Source organism: Thermobia domestica, chromosome 4 (genome assembly GCF_964235325.1).
Source record: "Thermobia domestica chromosome 4, izTheDome1.hap1.1, whole genome shotgun sequence".
Lineage (NCBI taxonomy): Eukaryota > Metazoa > Arthropoda > Insecta > Zygentoma > Lepismatidae > Thermobia > Thermobia domestica.
Genome location: NC_137457.1, coordinates 219,459,853 through 219,482,812, shown reverse-complemented (window position 1 = coordinate 219,482,812; position 22,960 = coordinate 219,459,853). Strand labels below are relative to the sequence as shown.

The 22,960-nt window shown below is 36.9% G+C and overlaps 1 protein-coding gene across 3 annotated transcripts in view; it reads right to left on the bottom strand.

Moving 5' to 3' along the window:
- The window catches only part of LOC145683869 (solute carrier family 12 member 8), a 268,916-nt gene that overhangs the window by 45,647 nt on the left and 200,309 nt on the right, over positions 1–22,960 (bottom strand). For all 3 annotated transcript variants that reach the window (XM_081755491.1, XM_081755492.1, XM_081755490.1), the window contains one exon: positions 2,920–3,065. In XM_081755491.1, coding sequence (XP_081611617.1) covers positions 2,920–3,065 — 146 coding nt within the window. The remainder of the gene's footprint in view (positions 1–2,919; positions 3,066–22,960) is intronic.

Below are 22,960 nucleotides of genomic sequence, written 5' to 3'. Positions count from 1 at the left end.
CACAATTAAAGTCCTCTATGATACACTACACAGGTTAAAAATAAGTTACTAACTAGTAAGTTGTCTACGATACCTAGGGAAAATTAATTGCTAAAGTCATCTGCGATACACAGAACAAAAGCAAATGACAAGTCATTCAGGGTATGCAAGAAAAAATAATTAAATGACTAAAGTCACCTATGAACTCAGGACTAACAAACTAAATGATAAAGGTCATTTCTGGTACGGAGAACAAAAATAACGTCGTCTATGATACGCAGAGCTAAAAACAAATTACCTAAATCGTCTATACTACGTAAAACAACATGAATAAGGCCTAACTAAAGTCATACGGATAGCGGAACGAAACAAATTAAATGGCAAATGAACTAAATAGCTAATATAGTCTATGACATGCAGTATATAAGTAAATTGTACAACTAATATCATCTATGATATCCAGCACAAAACTAAATCATTCAAGTTGTCTATTATATGAGAATAAATACATTACTAGTCATCTGTGATACGCAGAACGAAAGAAATCAAATCACTGAAGTTGTCCGCGCTACGTACGACAAAAGCAAACTAAATTATTAGAACAGTCTATGATACACACAGTGGCGTATTTAGGGGGGGCTTCCGGGCTTAAGCCCCCGAAATCTTACTATGGTAAAGTAAATGAAATGTCTTGCAGAATTTTCACATTTCCAGGCACCCCGCCCCCTCCGAAACGTAGGGGAAAGTGGTCGAATTCTGCGCACTTAAGGAAAAATCGTTATTTCTCCGCTGTTTTTGTAAGTATCACGACATAACTTTGCACAGCCATTGTTTGCTGTGTAGTAGACAAGCTAAATACGTAGTTTGAGTAAAAGCTCATACCAGTACTCGACAATAGACAAAAAACTTGAACTATACATTTGCGCAGAATTACCCAACTAGGTGGGTAATTCTGCGCGTAATATGGGGTAATTCTGCGCAAAGCAAATATATATGTTTAAAGCAAGGAAACATTTTCATAACATATAACATACTTAGATATGTGGATGGCATGGGTTCAGAAAAAGAACGACAAGGTGGGCTACAGGTTTTACTATATACTTTATTCTCTACTTGTTTTATAACTGAACAAAATATTACATATTTTTTAGTGTATTGAAATCATAAGCGTGCTATGATAAGGGAGAAGAATGTCATTCTGAGATGTAACACTAAAACTATGCTCTGTTGAAGTATGAATTCCACAATCACGACTAGTTTCCTCGACGTTTTATATCAACCTGTCCTCATCATCTCCAGCAGTAATGACTATGTTAGGTTCCTCCATAGTGACATCGTGAAAGTCTGATTTTGAAAATTTGTCAGGGTTTAATGGTATTATTCCCACAGCCCTAAATCCAGCTATGGTTTTGTCCATAGTTGGAACTTTGACGTGTGCTTCATCGAAAATACTGGCGAGATCGTACATGCAACGCCGTGAGAATATAAACATGGGAGGGACGAAGATTCCAAATGCACAACAGTGACTGTCTTTCCACGCTCGCACACCATAGCACTTCCTACCTGTTTCTGACCTTTAGGTGCTAAAATTCTCACAAGTTTTTGTGTGTTCGAAATACCCCTTTCGTCCACGTTGAAAATTCTACTTATTGGAAAATGGCGCTCTTTCATCGCTGTTTCCAAGTTATTGAAGAATAGTGTTACCGCTTCTTCATTGAATCAATTTATCCTATTCAAACTTACTCCCTCAGGTTTCCTTAGGCTTATTCTTGGATTTCTTTAAAGAAATAGTCTCAACCAGTCCTTTCCAGCAAGTTTGGTAGTTCCATCAAAATTATGGGCAATTCGACTTGCTTCAGCAAATTCGTATGCCAAACGCCGATGGTCTATAGGTGTGATACCAAAAAAATAAATTTGCAACGCTTATCACATAGTCCACCAATTCGTATTTTGTTCTCGTGAGAACACTTCCGAGAGTAGCATGTTCCATATTTCCAGTTTTCATCCGTAGACTAATAGTAGATTCTGCTATTCCGTACAATCTTCCAACTCTTCGAATCGCACACTCACTTTTAACAGCACTGATAGCTTCTCTTAGTTGTTCCTCTGCATAACTACCTCTCGTAGTTGCTCTTTCTATTCTTCCCTGTATCTTTAATCAGAGAGTGATGATATTTTGCAGACCTATTACGTATGCTTGTTATTAACATAAAACTTCTTGAGGTGCAATTCTGCGCACTGCGCAGAATAACCCATCGATTTTGCGCAGAATAACCCCACTCTGCCATTTAACAAAAAACACAAAACTACGAGCTATTAAAAATTGACTAGAACTACGAAATGCCGTAATTATAATGTCAGTTTACAATATAAATGGAATATAAAAGTAACGATCTAGAAATATATAAAATATAGAACGTACCTCTTAATTCTCTTGAAGACAATTTAACATCAACAGGAACGAAATAATTCAACTGCCACTTACAGCCTAAACATTTGACATATTGGCTTCCCTCCTTTAATGTTAGTTACTAGTAACGGTCGCTTCATGGCAGCAGCAACCAATATGTCGTAAAGAATCTCCAAGTTGAAGAAACACGTGTGCGCAGAATTATCCACCGCGCAGAATTCGACCACCTTCCCCTAATTGTATATACGCCACTGGGTACGCATGATAAAACTGGATTACTAATGTCATCCATGGTACGCAGAGTGAAATAAATTAAATAACTCAGGTCTTACATCCACTCAGTAGGCAAGAAAATCCAGTTAATGCGTATGTGTGTGTTCTAACAGAAAAGGGGTCAAAGAGGTCAAAAGTTTGAACGAACTTTTTTATTATTATTTGTAAAAAATGTCAGAAAACTCTAATGAAATATTCATAGACTTTCTGGCGGACTTACAAATTAGATCCGACAGTTAAGAAAAAAGTGAATATACCTGACCAAAGCAGTATAGTAAACCCAGTGCTCCACCAAATCTTGATCCGAGAACGTGTGAAAGTAGAAAGTAAACTCCTCCGCTTTCCACCCGACATCTTTCACAAATACCAACAGCAGATAGAACGGATATAAGAGCCACAAACACTGAAACAAAGAAAAACCTGATATAATAATTTTATCACACAAATTAAAACAGCATACGAACTTACGTTTTAAAATCAGTACTAATACATGTTCATAATTTTCTATAGTCCCCAACAAAAATTGACTATAAGAACCAAGGGATAAGAACAGCAGTTCCCATTTCCTCCTTACAAGTGCTTGGGTGTAATTCTCCAAATTTACTTACATCCTCCCCAGGGGCAAAAGTGGATCTGAAAAGGTAGGAGGACGTATGACGTCACGCCGTTCACTGTGCCTATCTTTGCGCATTGTAATTTTTTTTTAGTAAGTGGAGGGACGCCATATTTATCTTTTCGAAGCGGGGGAATGATATATCCCCGCGTTCCCCCTCACTTTTACCTCTGATCCTCCCCAAGAAAAAAAAATAGTAAAGAAGACCATAGTTCCTTGTCACCAAACCAAGATAACTTGTTTCGAAGACTGACAACTGTACCACACTTGTTAATTTTATCGTTAAGAATAATCAGCTATTTTTTTTTCTAAAGTAGTACTGTAACCATTTACTAGTTACTTACTTTCACCCAAACAAAGATAAAATTGCCTTTCCCCAAAGAAAGCCTGATATTTCGAACAAAGTATTGTACGTTGAATGGAAGCTGTAGCTAATGGGTATAAAGAACCATTGATGAAATGAGCTGGGTAGGAAAGAAAAGCTATGAAAAATGTATTTAAAAATGAAAAAAGAATGATAATTAAAATCGTGAGATAATTACAAAGAGGAAGAGAGGAAAGAAACAACCAACAAAAAAGAATATCGTTTAATTAAAAAATGTTTTTCTCGAGAAATGATATAAGATGTGCAGTGAAGCAACAAGAGGAAAAATAATAATGCAATTAAATACACTATTAAAAAGAATCTTTTTTATGTTAAAACAAATGTGTTAGCAAAGAAATATGTAGTTAACTGGCTGGTATCCAACCAGACTAGACCAAGTATCAATCTTTTTGCGAAATTGAGTTACTCATACCAAAGTACAGGTAATGATGTGAATTTTTATCTAGCAAAGTAGACCAGCTACTCTATTATTCAAATAGACACCATTTGATATAATTCACTCTGTCAAATTTAGTTTGTTTAATTGTCCGACATGCCATTAGTAGCCCAAAACAATACTGGTCTATTCTGCAAAAATTTGTACTTGGTCTATTCTGGCTGGATACAATCATTTATTCCTTAAAGGGGACGAGTGGATGAAAACTGAATAAAAATGGAAGAATTCGGAGAAGAGTACTGGAAGAATCAGGAAAGCACTAAGAAATAACAAATTCCATGGACATAATATCGTCCACTTTAAACTCACATGGTCGAAGATCAAGCGGGTATCTTCGCACAAAGAAATAATGAAACATGTTTTAGCGCAGTCCCACAAATGCCATACTTCATTTATCTTAGGGACATATCCATGTATACAGGGACGTACGGAAGGGGGGGGACACGGGGGGTCCGGACCCCCCCCGAAATTTCGACTTTTTAAAAATTTAGCCTAATTTTAGGGGCAATTTTAGCAATTTTAATATAAAATAGCTTCATATTTAGTTTGGACCCCCCCGAAATAAATTCCTGGGTACGCTACTGCATGTATACCCACACTAAATTCATACAGTAAACAAAGAGAAAAATACAAAATCTTGAACGTCCCATAGAATGTTCTTTAGCTTAAAGGAGATCGGTAATTAATCGAAGGGAATGCTTATGAAAGAACTGCTGGAATGAGAATGTAGGAGGAAATGGGAGAACAGCCAGAAAACTCACGGGCACGATGTTGTCCATTACAAATTGAAATATCCTTGAATCGAACCAGGAACCCCTCGCACCTGAGACCAGCGTTCTACCACTGAACCGCCATAAAAAGCTAAGCAAGAGAATTTTCATCTACTGATTAATTTAATATAACACTGTATCATAGCTGCACTATAAACTTACTAATATACGCGAAACCTTTTATTTAAAAAGACAACATTTACACAAAAGTAAACATGGTTTTACGTTAAATTTTGTGAAGAAGAATGTCATAGTTTTTTTGGTTTCTTAACGAATTTCCTCAGATGTTCTAATAGATTTTTTTTTAATTGGATGGACACGATTGCTGCATTATTTCAGTTACAAGGCGTGGTCAAAAAGTAAGGTCAATGCAGTTGCACAGTGACATGTATCGATTAGGGATGGCCAGAACCGGTTCCTGGTGGAACAGATTTTCGACTCTGAACGGATCCGGTTCCGGAACCGGTTTTTCGGGTGCAGGTCTGGAACCGGTTCCCAAGATCCGGTTCTGTAACTCGGTTTTCGGATTCAGGTCTGAAACCGGTTCCTAAGATCCGATTCTGTAACCGGCTTTTGGGATTCAGGTCTGAAACCGGTTCCTAAGATCCGATTCTGTAACCGGGTTTTCGGATCCAGGTCTGGAACCGGTTCCAGAACTTTATGGCCATCCCTACGTTAAACCCGAGCTGCTGGCAGGCTGTGAACAGTGTACTAAATGAAATGGTAGAAGCGACAGGCAGGCGCCCAGGCGGTGTTCGCTTGTCTCATTTGCCTAAACAGTGTAACTGGCAAACTCGTTGACTAAACAGGCAAACTGGCAAATTCATTTGGCTAAACACCCACTGGTGGATCGAAATTTTTTCTGGGAGGCACAAGTGGGTCTGAGCGAAAGGGCACAAGCGCGTGGTCCCCTTTGCAGTATTTTGAAGGTGAACTTTGTGTCTCCTTTACGGACCTTTGAGGGGTTTCGGATACAGGTCTGGAACTGGTTCCTAAGATCCGGTTCTAGAACCGGATTTAAGGATCCAGGTTTGAAACCGATTTCTAAGATCCGGTTCTGGAGCCGGATTTTCAAATCTAGGTCTGGAACCGGTTCCTAAGATCCGGTTCTGAACCGGGTTTTCGTATCCAGGCCTGGAACCGGTTCTGAAAACCAGATCTCCTAGAACCGATTCCTCGCGGAACCGAAACTTTATGGCCATCCCTAGTATTGATGATGTATCCATTTCAACTAGTAAGCCCGGGAGCCTAAGCCTTTGGTACAGTCAGTGTCGAGTTTGAACAAGTTGTGACATGTCAGCTGGCTTCCAGAGGCAGAAGAGTGAGGTCGTGTTAAGAGGTTTGTTCTAAAATAAAATTAAAAAAGTGCCGAAGAAGCTCACGAAATGTTAAAATCAGTATGGCAATGAAGTGGTGACATTGAAGACTGTTTATACGTGGTATGAGCGATTAAAAAGCGGCAAGGAGTCAGTTGAAAACGAGCAACAGTCGAGACGTCCTTCGACATCAAAAACAGATATAAACGTGCAAAATGTGGCATAAGCGATTTGTTCAAACAGGCGAATAACTATTCTGGAGCTTCCCGGAAAAAAAAATCTCGTATAGGTCCATGAAAAGCATTTTAACATATGATTAAATGGGTAAATGACTTCCTTCTTCACCACGAAACCGTATCGTGGCACATCTTGCTTTAGATTCGCGAGTTTTTGGCCGAAAAACTGTTCCTGCCTGTCTACATTCACTGTACTCTCCAAATATGAACCATGTGACATCTCTCATTTCCCAAAAATTAAAACCGTGCTTAAAGGAAAACGTTTTGACACCATTCCTGACATTGAGAGCGCCAAGACAGAGCAGTTGAAGCCCCCCCTTCCCCCCCCCCCAAAAAAAAAAGTCTTCCAGAAATGCTTCCAGTAATGGGTTCAATGTTAGGATAAGTGCATTGCTAGCCAAGGAGAATACTTTGAAGGAGATTCAATCAAATTGCATGTAAGCTCATTACTTTGTTTCTAATAAAATTATTCACTTATTTCTTGATCACACCTCGTACTTCTCTTCTTAAGATGACAGGATTATTAGTCATTCTCTCTATCTAGAACAGCGTCAAAGACGATTTTATCAAGGTTCTTGTTTATGATAAAATGACACATTTCAGATAAGATTACGTTCAATTGAAAGATAAAGCTACATATTACGATAAATTCCAAAAATTACTACCTCACCATCCATACAATAAACCTCTACTAAAGGTGAACCATTTAACACATTCTTAACGTCATTCAGAACTAAATTTAGTATTGATGTGGCAATAGTAACCAATAAGATCAGCTGCTAGAAGCTTTTCATGTCGCTATAGCTGTCAGTTGGCAAGATAAACGATTAAAATATTGCTACTTTGAGGAAATTATGGATAAACTCATCAGAATGAATATCCTTTTCCTTTCACGATTATATATAGATATTTTGGTGATTAATAATATTTTCGATAACAGCTACATGAGCTATAAACAGCAGTAACTATGGAGTACACTATTTTTTTTTTATCAGCATTGACAAAGAAACAATGAAACTGTTTTATTATGAAAAGTTTAATTTAGATATGGAATATAAAAAACAGTTTACACATAGTATGTTCGTTGTGTGAGCAGTCCCAGGTCGATTTCACGGCGATCGAAAAACTGTAAAACCTTTTTCAGGCCAGCCAACCTGAGTAAAGTCTTTCCTGGGTTTTCCTCATTCACACTAGGCAACTGTCGGGATGGTACAGTCCGCAGCAAAAAAAATCCTGCAACATGAGCATGTAAGTATATTATGAAACTACGCCTAACAGCGCAGGGAACCAACATAACGCTAAGTGGCACGAATCACATCAGGAGAAACCTCGTCGTTCTCAACTGCACATTATTTTGGAGCAAAAGACTTCGTTGTTTCACAATAAACTTACAACCTCATGTTGCAGGTTTTTTGCTGCGGACTGTACATAACATAATGGTCCCAGATCGCTTCCTTCCTATTCCCCGGATATAGTGTAATTGTCGAGAAGCATTATTCCTCATATATCAATAGTCATAGATACAGAAAGCCCAGAAATCTAATTCCTAATCCTAATGCGCGTTATTATGAGGAATGTGTGTAACAATGTTAGCAATACGTACACCACTGTTAAGTGTATGTGTATCACCGTTATGGGATAAAAGCAGCTACTATACTAAACAGTGTTTTTTTTTAATACAGGTGTTTGATGCTGGTATACTTCGATATCAATCTCATCTTAATAGATGTACTGGTTATCACCTAATAACAATTTTTACGTCTACATACATACACATATTATATATATATATATATATATATATATATATATATATATATATATATATATATATATATATATATATACAGGGTGGTAAGAAACTATTTGCACAAACTTCGGGAGCTGATTCCCAGTGACGTCATTAAAATGGGAGGGGGATTTTAAAATGTAAAATAATTAAAATTGACTCATTTTACGCAAAGACGACAGAATCGTAAAAACTAGTTACTCAGTTAATTACTCCATTATCACACCTTCCTGCTACCCGTTCTTCCCTCCCTGCCGCCATATTAAGTTTGTGATGTCTAGTTTTAAAATAAAACTAATAAACATTGAAAAATTGTATTTTTGCTTACTTTTATAAAACTGATCAAAGTATGCAACCTCTAAATATTATCCAATTTATTGAAATTTGTTACATATTATATCTTTTACATTACTGAGACTCAAGGCATAAGCAAGGTCTGCGAAAATTTTACATTTTATTCTCTGCCTTCAAAATGAAACATCCTAAAGTGTACAAAGATTAATTATCAATTTTCGCTTAAATAAACTACATTTGAATTTAAATTTTGTGTGACTGCAATGTGATTTTTTCTTTTTTTTAACCAGTGATCGCATGTGTTGTGATAAGAAGAGATGTAAAATTAAATGTGATGGGGATACTTTGTTAATATTCAGGAAAGATTCGCGAGGAGGGACTTTTAAAGGGAAATTTTCTTAAATATCTCTTAATTATTATTTTTTTCCTTTTTACGCAGAAATGTCCCGTTCATTACGCAAACTGAAAGCCTATACTCTTACAAATCGATCGAAATATAACTTGTTCCAGTGTTGTACTAACAGTCTGATCTGGTCATTTAAAGAGATCCCATCGATGTCTAAATATACACGTGTGCTAAAGGGTTAAGGGCTCCAGGACCCAGGTGTTGCACTTATAGACCCCTATGTTGACCAACAACTATTTTTTTTATACTCAGGACCCTAAGGAACATTACTAATATAGTGGCGAAAATTCCCTAAGAAGGGGGGAAGTTATCACCCCCTTGGCCCATGGTGTATATTACATATTATACATATTTGCTAAAACAGATTTATGTACTATACATCTAAAAATGCACTGTTAACTAACAGATTGTATGTTGTTTGCATTCCACTAGAAGTGACACGTATAGTCCTTACAGTGATGCATATACTACTTATTGTAACTTTAAATATTTAACTTTTTTATTGGACCTAACTCAGAAAAGCAGTGGAATTCCTACACACTTATTAACCATTCTGTTTTTATTTATTTATTTATTTATTTTTTTTTTTTTGTACTGAAGCAAAAAATAAAACCACGCGTTTTTTTCTTCGTTCAAAAAGGAATTGAAATCTTTCAATATAACATCCCAGGATTATGCTCCATAGGCAATAGGAGACGGCAATAATGAGAATGAATGAAATGGTGGAATGAAGAAAGTGATAGGAAACGGAAGAACTCTGAGAAAAACCCACGCACACAGTGTTTATTCACCACTAAGCCTACTTGGTGCAAGCAACAAGAAGAATAGCAGTGACAGATGTAGTAAGAGTGAAAGTAGTGGTATTGTTGTTTTACAGCTCTCAGCCTTCCAAATCACACTGACATTTCATCCCCCACCTACTAACAAAAATGTCACAGAGCAATGCTTCGCATCCTGTTTGACCTTTTAAGTTGAGCTTTTTTTTTTTTTTTTTTTTTAATCTGTTCAGGTGTTGTATGCAATGTTACCAAATACAGGAATTTTCGGAATTCGCCTTAAGAATTTGTCCTCAAAGCAAGAAGAATAAAAAGAACGGAAGAATGAAAAAAAAAATACTTAGAAAAACTAATTTTTTAAAAGGTAAATATTTGGCATAGGGAGTACGAACTCAATAAATCGTTTCAAGTTGGAATTCAACAAGGAAATACAGTAAATGTATAATGGAACGAAGAACATCATAGGACTCTCCTACCATAATGGTTAATAGTATAGGGACGAAGAACCTGTGAGATGAGTTCCACTAGTAGCACGCGAAAGCATCCTATGGCTTTGCGCTTGTCACTTACATTGTTTTTTTGGAAATTAGAGCAGTTACTCTAACCAAAGATACGAAAGCCTCGAGAAAAATATATGCAATAACCCATCAAATATTTTTTAACGAGAATTTTGCTGGATCATGTCTATAAAAAAAAGAAGAAAGAAAAAGAAAGGTAAATTTACCTTTTCATTCTTGGGAGATTTTAACCCTAAGTTATGGGATAATCGGAATCCTATTTCTCAAAATCGAATTATTTTTATGTAGTTTATCCGTAAAATTTTGTTTCGCATGCATACGTTCAAATTTACAACATCCTTTGCTCTTTATTCTTCATGGATTGCAACCACAAACAACATGCTTGTTTCGGAAGGTTGGGGAAAAGTATACCAAGTTTCATTAAAATCAGGTAAATTTTAATCGAGTAATCGTGGATATACAAATGCTGATAGAGTTGAATGGTAGAAGATCGCTACGCTTGCGTCAATTACTTCAATTTAAAAAGACGAAAAATACAAATTACGGTGGACTCCCAATTTATAGGGACGCAGCATTAAAATCAGGATGGTAGATCCATCACTTCCCGATTGCTAGAGCGATACAGTCAGAGGTAGAACCTGTTCTTGAAAATGAAATGAAATATTTCAGTTTAACGTCCCACGGGTATGATCTTTAGGCTAAGGGAGACAGATGATTAAAGGAAGTGAATGATTATGGAAGAATTTGAGGAATAAGAATGTGGGAGAAAACGGGGGGAAATTCATGGAGAGTACCCCGAGAAAACCCGCGGACACGATGATGTCCACCACAAACTTTCTTGGCCGGGGCTCGAACCAGGAATCCCACGCACCAGAGGTAAGCGCTCTAGCCATTAAGCCGAACCTATTCTTCAGATACTGAATCACCGCTACCTGTTACCTTCTTTATTCTACGAGGGTCAGAACTGAAACCAGAAGTTCACGTAGATTTTACTATTTCTAGTTTCTCTAGAAAGATAAGGAAATAGAAGCTTTCTCTTGCGATAATCAGTCTATACCAAGAAACCGTTTTTATTTATCTATTACCGAGGGTCCGCGGTGGCTCAGTGGTAGAGTGTTCACCTCTGGTGCGATCCTGGCTCGCACCGAATTGACCTTATGGTGGACAAATACAGTGTGCGTGGATTTTCTCGGGATTTTTCCGTTTCCCCCACTTTATTCATTCCACCACTCCATTCATTTCTCATCATCACGGTCTCCTTTAGCCTAGCCGGCATAATCGTGGGACGTAAAACTGAAAGATTTCATTTCTTTATCTATTACAATTTTTTTCTTTCTTTATGGCCATCATTACTAAAACCAGATTTCTACCGTTTCTGGTTTGGATAGAGAGTCTGGAGGGAAAACAACCTGTTCCTGTAACACTGAATTCGATTTCTATCCATTTCTCATTATCTATTATCGTTATTGCCAAGGATGTTATAAATAAATGATCTGCCCATATGTATCGTCATCCTATTAAATTGATGAAGTCAGAAAACAACCGAGCATCGGCACGTCTGATTGGCTACTCTCGTTTCCACCACAGTCTGATTGACTACTTTCGTTTCCGCCATGATTGTTGGCTCAAAACATTGCGATCCTATTGGGCGGAGTGGGCAGAGTAGGGGTGGCGAAACTGCAACGTATGGCTTCAAGATTTTATTGTAAAGGCAGATTCCCTATTTTATAAGATCCTTGGTTATTGCTCTATGGCAATCAATGTTCAAACCGAAAATAATGTGTTTCAGGCACTTTAAATACAAAAATAGAGTTGAGAGACAAAACCTAATATTGGAATACTGAATCCATATCAGAAAATAGCTTCTCTCTATCTCTCACTGTTCTTGCTGTGACACATGTGGATAGACACGGACACAGCCGCTCTATAATAAAAATGAAATTACATTTCTAATTTTACATACCATCATTATGCACTTCAGATTAAAGGAGATGAATGAGTAGGCTAATAAAAGTGAATATTAACGAAAGAATTCGGTGAATGAGAATGTGGAAAGAATTAGGAAAACCTACGGACACGACTTTGTGCACCAGAAACTCACTTGGCTTTGGATTAAACTAGGGACACCTAACGCAAGAAATGAGCGCTCTAACCCTGATCCTCCGTGTTCCCTCTATTCTACAACGTAGCCCATAATTGTGTATATGATGTTTGACTGACTGTAGTATTTGTAATTCTGTACAAAAAGTTTCGACATGGCAACAACTGTGTAGCCTGAGAATGGGGATAACGGTCATTGGATGGAGCACCACCACACTATGCCATACCAGTGCGAGAGTATCTGAACGAAGCATTTCCGAACCGCTATATTGGTCAACGTGAGTTTGTGGAGTGGCCAGCTCGATCTACCGATTTAACATTACCTGACTTTCTTTTGGGGTGTTTTAAAGGACAAATTGTATCAACAACACATACACAATTTGGCCGAACTACGGCAAGCCATCACAGAAGAGTTCCATATGATACAAGTACGGGTCTGTCAAGCTGCTTGTGACAACGTTGCTCTTCGTCTCTAGGCATGTATCGATTTGGATGGTGCACTGGTGGACCATAATATGAACAACAGAGATTAAAATTCTTGTAACGAAAGAAATGAGAGAAAGGTGTTTATTTTCAATTTTATGTTCAAGTTTCGTTGGTAGTTTCTTTACAGCAGTCTGTGAAACATCATATACATAATTATGGGTCACCCTGTATAAACCTTCCCATATTTATGAATAGCATATGGTACAACCAGCAATTTTAAAATACTAATTTTACATAAAAATAAATTATAATTTGATTACAGCAACGTTACAAAAATATTACTTAATGTAAGTAAATATCTCTACATTGGTACTTCACACGGTGCGCGACATAGAACAAAGTTCATAATCCTTTACTCTAACTTTTAATTTAACTGTCACGTTATCTGAAATTCTACTGAAATTCAATGTAAACGGCGAACCATACTTCGGAACCTTTAATTCAACCAGCAGAAAATATTATTACCTCTGTTTTCCATAATTAGATAGCAAGACCTTTCCCCTCTTGATTCGCCAGCATACGAAAACATAAAACAACGAAAGAGAAGCTACGGACCAGACATGAAATATTCAGATCACAAACGTAATGTCGGAAAGATCAATTTGAAAGCTACCGTGACGTGAACAGTGAAGACTCTGTAAAGCCCTTTCTCAATTTTCGTCTCACCAATATCATAACTTATAGCACGTTTCGATGGGTTTCTTTTTGAATGTCACTGGAGCACAAGAGATAGCAATTTTCTAACAAAAAATATCACAAAACACAATATCTGTGATAGGAAAGCAAAATATGTTTTCCGAGCTTTTTTGTAGTTTTTCAGTAAGCCAATCATTTATTATTTCAACTTTCTTTTTACATTTCTGTGACAGAACAGAAAGATAATTGTTCCTTCATTTTCTCCTCTGCTTTTTCCTAATATAGAGACTAACAGTGACTAAGCTGAAACTTTAGGAGCCACTCCATTGGTGTACATGGTTTCGGGTTCGATTCTCGGTTATATAAGTTTTAGGTTTACATGTGTTAACCAGCACTATGAAGCGACTAAGGAACTATCTCAATTAATAGGTGGGATTCTTTACCCTTAAAGTCCATGCATTTACCGCACATTGCTCGCAAGGAGTACTTCCCAGCTATAAAAGAATCTGGGAAGAATACTTAGTCGTATCTGAAGATACGACATTTTCCACAGTTGTAACTGCTAATAAATACAAATATCAATGTGTTATATTTCCCAAGGTTTTTAGCTTTTAATGATCAGATGTGTGACATTTTCCAAGTTGTAGCTGTTAACGGCCATGTGTATCACTTTCCACAAATTAGAGCTGCTAATGGTCAGAAATACCTATGTGTAAAATGTTCACAGTTGCAGCAATGTATGACATTTTCCACACTTGTAGCTGCTAATGGCCAAATATGTAACAATTTCTTCAGTTATAGCTGCTACTGGTCTCAAACATCAATATGTAGTATTTTACACAATTATTGGAGCTGCTAACGGTCCCAAATGTGTGACATTTTCTACAGTTGTAACTGCTAATGATCGGAAATATCAATGTGTGATGTTTTCTAAGGTTTTCGCTCCAAATGACCAAATGTGTGACATTTTTCAAAGGTTTAGATTCTAATGACCGAATGTGTAACCGAATTTTCCAAGTTGTAGCTGCTAATACTCAGAAATATCTATGTAAGATTTTCAAAGTGTTGTAGCAACGTGTGACATTTTCCATACTTGTAGCTGCTAATGGCCAAATATGTGACAATTTCCACAGTTCTAGCCGCTACTGTGAAATGTGTAGAATTTTACACAAATGCAGCTGCCAATATCAATGTGTGGCATCTTCTACGGTAGTAGCTGTTAATGATTAGAAATATTAATATTATGACATAATAAAGGTTTGACGGTCATGAATTCAAACAATGGAAAAAATATAGTTTGATATAAATTAAACTATATTCAAAGCACGTAAGCGATTAATAAGCAACATTGATAACATACTATAAATGGTATTTATAAGCGTTATCACAAATGTCATTCGGCAAGCAGGCGACAGAATCGTTTAGGAAGAACACATAACGTATTTTGTGGGCTGATGAACATAAATTACGAAATCTTATACCTTGTAAGAAATATTGTACTAGAATATAAGAATGAGAGAAGTGTACACTACGGAAAAGGGGCAAAAAAAAGTCTTTGAATGTGCTGAGATACAATGGTAGCTGACAGGAACGAAAAACAACTGAGGAAATGCTGGAAATAGTAAGAGCAATTGAGAGGTAATCTGTATTAATCAACAAGAGAAAGTGTGTGGGGAAAGGGTATCTCTGTCCGTCACCAGATCCTCGCATAGAAAGGAAACACCGAAAGCCACTGAATTTTGTACGCAGACAGTTACCAGATCTAATCCCGCACGAAGCCGTTTCTTTTTTTTTCGATTTTCGACTCGAGCGAAACTTGAGGGATCAGACTATAGTACGTATATGTTGAGTGAACCACAGTGCCTACGTGGGAGGCAACACACATCGCTCTCCTGTGTTACAGATTGCATGACCTAAGAATCGAAAAAGACATTATTTGTCTTTTCGTTTATCTTTTTACTTTCAAGATTTGGTATAATCATTATTCTTCCCGTGCGAAGAACGGACCCTTCTGTTAGTTAATAATCTTCTTGTTCACCTCAACCATAGGTTGGTGCATAACATGGAAATTTTAAAACTTTTCTCTCGCTTGGGAGAGCTGTTTTATACTTTGATAAGTTCTCTTCTTCGTAACTACATCTAGATATTGTATCCTTGATCTTCTTTTTCCTGGTTTTCCTTCTGCCTTTCCCTCTATCAGCATGGTGATCCAATCAGAATGCCGGATAAGATGGCCAACCATGCGGTTTCTTCTTTTTCCTATTATTTTCATGATCTGTTGTCCTTCATTAGCTTCCCTTAGTACGTCTTCATTCCTTTTCCTTGTGGTCCATGATATGCGCAGGACTATGCGCCAACACATTTCAAATGCTTCCAGCTTGGATATTTCAGCTTTTCTCAATGTCCAAGTCTCTGATCCGTAAAGCGCTACGTTCCATACCAGGGTCTTAATAAATCGTTTACGAACGTCCAGCGACATATTTCTTAATGTTAGTAGTCCTCTTTTTTTCTATTGAATGCTTGTTTAGCCTGCGCTATTCTGGAACTTACGTCTTTTTCACTTCTTCTGTCCGAGGATATTAGACTTCCTAAATAGGGGAACGTCTTAACGTCTTCGATTTTCTCTCCAACTAGTCATGTTTGCTTCTTTTTGTCCTGCTCTTGCGCACTTTATCACTTTGGTTTTCTTCTTATTTATCTTCATTTTGCATGTTTTCTCCAGTTGGTCGTTCAAGTTTGAAAGTGCTTCCTGCAAGTCCTTTTCGTTCTCCGCTATCAATGCTATGTCATCAGCAAACCTTATTTTGGTGAAAACCTGACCATTTACTTTTACGCCTTTCTCGTTTTTCTCAAAGAATTCTTAGACTCTTCTATATAGACGTTAAACAGGAGAGGTGAAAGTCCACATCCTTGTCTCACTCCTTTACTTACTCTTGCTTCTTTCTGATCTCTTCCTATAACAGCTGTCTAATTCTCATAAAGCTAGTATATTATTCTTCTGTCTCTGTAATCCACTTTTAGATTCTTCAACGCTCTGAACATGATATTCCAATCTACGTTGTCAAAAGCTTTCTCTATATCTACAAATGCTATCACAATTGGTTTGTTTATTCTGATGTGCTGTTGAAATACTGGTGAAATATGCCGGGCCGACAGCAAAGGATAAATCCAATATGGCCGCCCGAAGGTCATGCCGATCGACTTTTGCAAGCAACCTCTCATCCACTTCCCATGGGCAGATTGACTTAATGTTTTGCAGATTGATATATGTATGAACACCACACATCTATTGGTTTGAAATTTCGCGGACTTGACGTATTGAACCCAATATGGCCGATCAAAATGTCAATGTGTCAACGACTCGTGTCTGGAAAACCAATTGTACTATGGAAGTACAGTATCACTAGACGTGTACGAAAAGCATTAAATGGTTCAAAATATCGCCATCTGATAACCAATATGGCCGGACAAAATCCTGAACCAAACAGCTCGTACTACAAAAAGAAATTAGGTGTAAAGGTCCATTACCACTAGTAGGTGAGGAAAATAATACAAATTGATCACAATTTCTACATCGTGTATCCAATATAGCCGCGAGATACGCATATAAAATATACACTGTAAACAGTTCAGGTGGTTTCGCATGAAAATCACCTACAATTCACTGGAACAGATTTTGCAGGGGAAATCCTAGTAAGTTAAAAATGTTGCCAGCGCCTGTGTTATCTGTTTGAAGTGTTACGCGCAAACATATACTGTTCATTTGGGAAGGTCTAGAACGCACTAGATGCAAACGTCCTAGAATACGCGTCTTAAAGTTTGCAAACCATATAATATATAACAAAAGTCGCCCTTGCCAACACTGGCACCGTGGCTACACAGGTAACATCGTGGTTTACGATCCAAGGGTCTTATGTTCGATTTTTGTTATATATGATATGATTTACAAACTTTAAGACGCGTATTCTAGGACGTTTGTGGCTAGTGCGTTCTAGATATTCCCAAATGAACAGTATATGTTTGCGTGTAACACTTCAAACAGATAACACAGGCACTGGCAACATTTTTTAACTTACTGGGATTTCACCTGCAAAATTTGTTCCAGTGAATTGTAGGTGATTGTCATGCGAAACCATCTGAACTGTTTACAGTGTATATTTTATATGCGTATTTCGCGGCTATATTGGATACACGATGTAGAAATTGTGATCCATTTGTATTATTTTCCTCGCCTAATAGTGGTAATAGAACTTTACGCCAAATTTCGTTTTTGTAGTACGAGCTGTTTGGTTCAGGATTTTGTCCGGCCATATTGGTTTTCAGATGGCGATATTTTGAACCATTTAATGCTTTTCGTACACGTCTAGTGATACTGCACTTCCATAGTATAATTCGTTTTCCAGACACGAGTCGTTGACACATTGACATTTTGATCGGCCATATTGGGTTCAATACGTCAACGTACGCGAAATTTGAAACCAATACATATATCAATCTGCAAAACATTAAGTAAATCTGCCCATGGGAAGTGGATGAGAGGTTGCTTGCAAAAGTCGATCGGCATGACCTTCGGGCGGCCATATTGGATTTATCCTTTGCTGTCGGCCCGGTATATTTCACCAGTATTCTTTCGTGGCCCTCCTCTATCTAAATATATGCACAGTTTCCGAATCCCCGATTCTTGGGAGAGAACCTTTACTTGTTAGCATTGCTTCCCTTGTTCCTCTTTTTCCTCCTGAATCCAAACTGGTCCTCCGATAGTCGTTCTTCGATTTTCCCTTGTATTCGTTGTGCGATAATTTTGCACAGTATTTTTGATCCATGAGAAAGCAAACTTAACGTTCGGTGTTCTTCGCATTTCCGTGTGCCTTTTCTCTTCGGGATAGGTACCAATATCCTTTTCTCGAAGTCTCTTGGTATTTTCCCAGAAGAGAAATTCGTTAGGAAACTTTGAGAAGAGATTATACTCTTAATTAGAAGGGGCGGATCCAGGGGGACGATCGGAGCGCCTCCCAGAATAAGAAACTTTATTGTTTTTTATATATAAATAAAATCCATCCCAGAGTTTGGAGCCCTTAAAAGTAGCATTATGACAACCCTTTCCTCCAAACTCGGTCCTGGAGCCGCCCCTGTTAATTAGTAGGATATAAGGTAATGGTGAAAGGGAAACAAAACAGGAGACGTCAAGACAAAAAGATATCAACCAAGAAGCATCGTATCACATTCGGAAGCGTAATGTCAAGTTTTACCATGGGGGAGCAAGATTGTCAACCGACATAAGAGTTTCACATTTTTTTAAAAAAAATAGTATATTAGTGTACAATTTATTAAAAAGCATGTGCTTCTTAAACTGAGGTTGCCTCCTGCCCTCCCCAAATGATGCTCCGCCTTGATTTGCGACTACTGACCCCTCGGTGCCAAGTACAGACAGAAACAAGACTAAACAATTGGTAAGAGTAAAATTACTATCGCATGTACCCTCGTGAGCAACCGTGTACATCTGCTGCCGGTGGGCGATGATGTGGTGGCGCTACAATCACAAAAACAGAACAATGAAAAATAACACTGCCGTGCCAGTAGATAAGCCGGAATAATTAAATGAGAAAGATATATGTAAATCGTTTATAATAAGAGATTATATAGTTAAATATTGAAATTTATGGGGCACAGACTGCGCTTGAATTGTGTTGTTAGTTTTATAAATTTGATTTTATAATTTTAATTCGTGTATTTTATTGACCGGAAATTGTTAATGACAGTTCTAACAAAGGTTTTGGTTCGTTCCGATTGTTTTAGCCAACGGCATCATTATATCTTGAATAAAGATTTAAGAAAAAAAAATAAAAGGTTGCGTGAGATTGCGCAAATGCGATTTAAAAACTGGAGGATTTCGTAATATGAGTATGGAGAAGAACGAAGAAAATTAGCTGAATCAAACGAAAAACTATTGGGGAAGTGTTAGAAATAGTAAAGGAAAAAGAATATTTTTAGATGGAATTGAAAATAGGAATTAAAACTGGTTGGAATATTGGCTGAGAAAAAACTGTATTATGAGGGACGTACTCAGTGGCGTATCTACGATTTTGTTTAGGAAGGGGAGGCTTTGCTAACCCTATTCCTGGGAATGTGAAAATCTGCAAGATATTTCATTTACTTTAAAATAATAAATAAAATTTCGGGGGACTTAAGCCGGGAATCCCCACTTAAAATGCCACTAGACGTGCTAAAAGACACGGTAGTAGTAAAAAGAGGAAAGGGCGAAAGAGACTACAATAATTCCTACGCGAAGACGAAGAGATTAGATGAAGACCACGGTGTATGGCATTTTTTTTTTTTTCAGTTTACGGTAAGCGGCCTACCAACAAAGGCAGAATATTTAAGATGATGAAGATGAGTGTGTTTTATAACCCGAATGACATCTCTCAGTTTTACGTCCTACAGTTATGCCAGCTAGGTTAAAGGAGATAGTGATGATAAAAAATGAATGCAATGGTGGAATGAATGAAGGAAGTGTGAGGAAACGAGAGACTCTCAAGAAACGGTGTTTGTCCACGGTAAGGCCCACTTGACGCGAGCGAGAATCGAACCAAGGACCCCACACACTGGAAGTGAACCCTCTACCACTGAGCCTGTCTCTCCTATAATAACTCAAGTACATGGTTAATGATCATAATTAAAGCTTCTCAGTATTTACTTCTTTTTCTTCATTCTATATTAACAAAGAATATTACATAACTCTTAACCACGTGTAGGAGCGTACATATTGAACTAAAAGAAAAAAGTCTTGCTACTCGTGCAAAGGTAAGTGTGTATAAAGGTGTGAGTAACGGATATATGTAAATGAAAATAAGAAATACTTATCAGCAGCAAGTAAAAAAAGTGAAAGTATTCTTCACATATGTCAGTAAATAAATGGTGACGTTAACATTAAGAACCAAAGTTGTGTAGGCCCTATATTACATTTTGAAAAATAAAATTAAAATACATAGATCTATAAAGAAACTGAGTGAATTATAAAATACCGTTTTTTTTGTTTTTCTCGAATAGCTTCCTACATTTCAATATGCAATAACTACTTTTTGTCCAGGCTTACGATGTATTTAATGGTCTCTACTAGGTAATAAAATGAAGTTCTACAAATTCTCGGAAAAACAAATAACTAAAAACGTGAAAGAAAGTAAAAAGATTGAGTTATAGAATAGTAGAGAAGAATATGAAGTAGTACAATTTCTATCACTATAACATACTCTGTTGTTTGTGAACCTTCCAGTACCAAAGAGACGTGGGAATGAAATGAAATGTACACCACAGATTCATTACAATATTAGTGTTTTAAAAAAAGCCACAGATATAATAAATTTATTTCTCAAACCAGAACACTTTTCATGAGCCCATATATTCCATCGAGATCGAATACAGTGTATTGATATTTAATTTCAAATATATTACAGGGGGCGCAGTGGTTCACTGGTAGAGCGTTCACCTCCAGTGATATTTCTGTGGATTTTTCTGTTTCTACTGTGCATCATCGGCATCATTATATCACAAGTATTCCGCAATTACCAGCGGGTCACTTACCGCGACTGAGAAACTGCCATGCTTCACGATCTTCTATTAACCTTTCCATCTTCACATACGATTTTTCTGTTTTGATATCGCCAATAGCCTAATTCTGTTTATATATAGTCTAATTAATCTCCTCCCTCTCTTTCCTGCCACCATACCCTCTAGCACATCCCTCATGATACAGTTCCTTCTTAACCAATATCCCAACCAATTTTTCTTCCTCTTCTTAATAATATTTTTCTCCTTCCATTTCTAACACCTTCTCATTCGTTTTCCTCTCGACCCAGTTATTTCTCTCCATTCTTCTCCACGCACATATTTCGAAACCCTTCAATTCTTTCTTATCATTTTTGCATAATGTCCATGATTCTGCCTTATAAATACGGTAAAATACAGTACACGAAACATTTTATGTCTTTTTTCAACTCTATTCAAGGTCCCACAAAATAGTATTTTCTTCATCCTAAAGGCTTTTTTCGCCATTTCTATCATTGCTTTTATTTCACGTTCGCATATCATATCATCACTAATAATACTACTCAGATATCGAAAACTAGTGATTTGTTCTTTTCTCCCACTCCTACTTCTATATTTGACACCGATCGCTTCGTTTCAATCACCATGGATTTTGTCTTTTTAACATTTTTTTCATCCCATATTCTTCAGAAGCCTTTCTCAAGTTTTCTACATCGTATTAATTTTCTTTTTAGATTCTGCAACAACAACTATATCAACCCCAAACCGTATACACCTCATCATTTCATCTCCTACCGAAATTCCATCTTCATTAGGTTGACTCGTTTTCGCTATCTCTTCTATATAGCTATTAAATAATGTCGGCGAAATACATAATCTCTGTTGAACTCACCTTCCACTTACACTGTCCGTCTACTGTGCATGCACCAGCGAATTTCCATGAAAGATCATGAATAATTCTGATAATTTATATAGTATTTATGGACGAATACGTAATAGAGCATATATGAATAACATATATCGTTCCTCAAAGTACCGAATACGGTAAACATAAAAACATCAATAGACATACTACATCAAGGCGAAATAGGCATAAATTTCAGACACTTCAAAACAGATTTCATTCGTTCTTACCGCTGGTCTAGTGGCTACCACGTGTGCCTTTGGTGTACGGGGTCCCCGGTTCGATTCCCGGTGGGGGAATTTTAATTGACCTAAATGTGTTTGCATTCGTGTTCCTGTCGTTCAAGCTTAAAAGAAATGATTGTAAAACGTGTATAACCGAGTAGAAAATAAAGACAACTTACTCAGATACGTTCAGTGAATCAGTTAACTTAAAGACAAGAAACAAAGTGTCTAAGGCATTTATAACTTGAAAGGAACTCGTAAAGGTTAGTTCCAGTCCCACCGAAGTAACATTTTTCTTTTACCTGTTCTCGAAGTTTCTCTTTGTATTTCTATCGGATTCGAATAAATAGAACTTCGAATAGAGACCACGTTGAATTCATTTATTGAGTAAGCCTGAAATTCTTATAAGATATGGCTATGATTATGATTATGATTATTATTATTATTATTATTATTATTATTATTATTATTATTATTATTATTATTAGTTAAAGTACGAAGTTTCAAATCAGGCGATGCAGTATTTACGTAAACAAAATTATAATTTATTTGATAATATTCACTAGCCCACTATACATTTGTGAGGTTTTGCTTTGGGAAATGAAGTGTATACGACATTGAATAGTAAAAATATTACAATAAAAATATATTATTAAAAATGTTGATTAAGTAATTGGAATTAAACATGCTTTCCAGTAAGAATTATATATAGAGAGAGGATTCACTTTATAAAGTGCGATGCAAACGAATATTCTAGTTTTAATCCGATTAGAAACCGATAACTTACACAATACTATTTGCTTCATTAGTTCTATAAACCTTTATGCTTATCGTATTATAATTCTCTTTAAAATTATGATTTTGCCA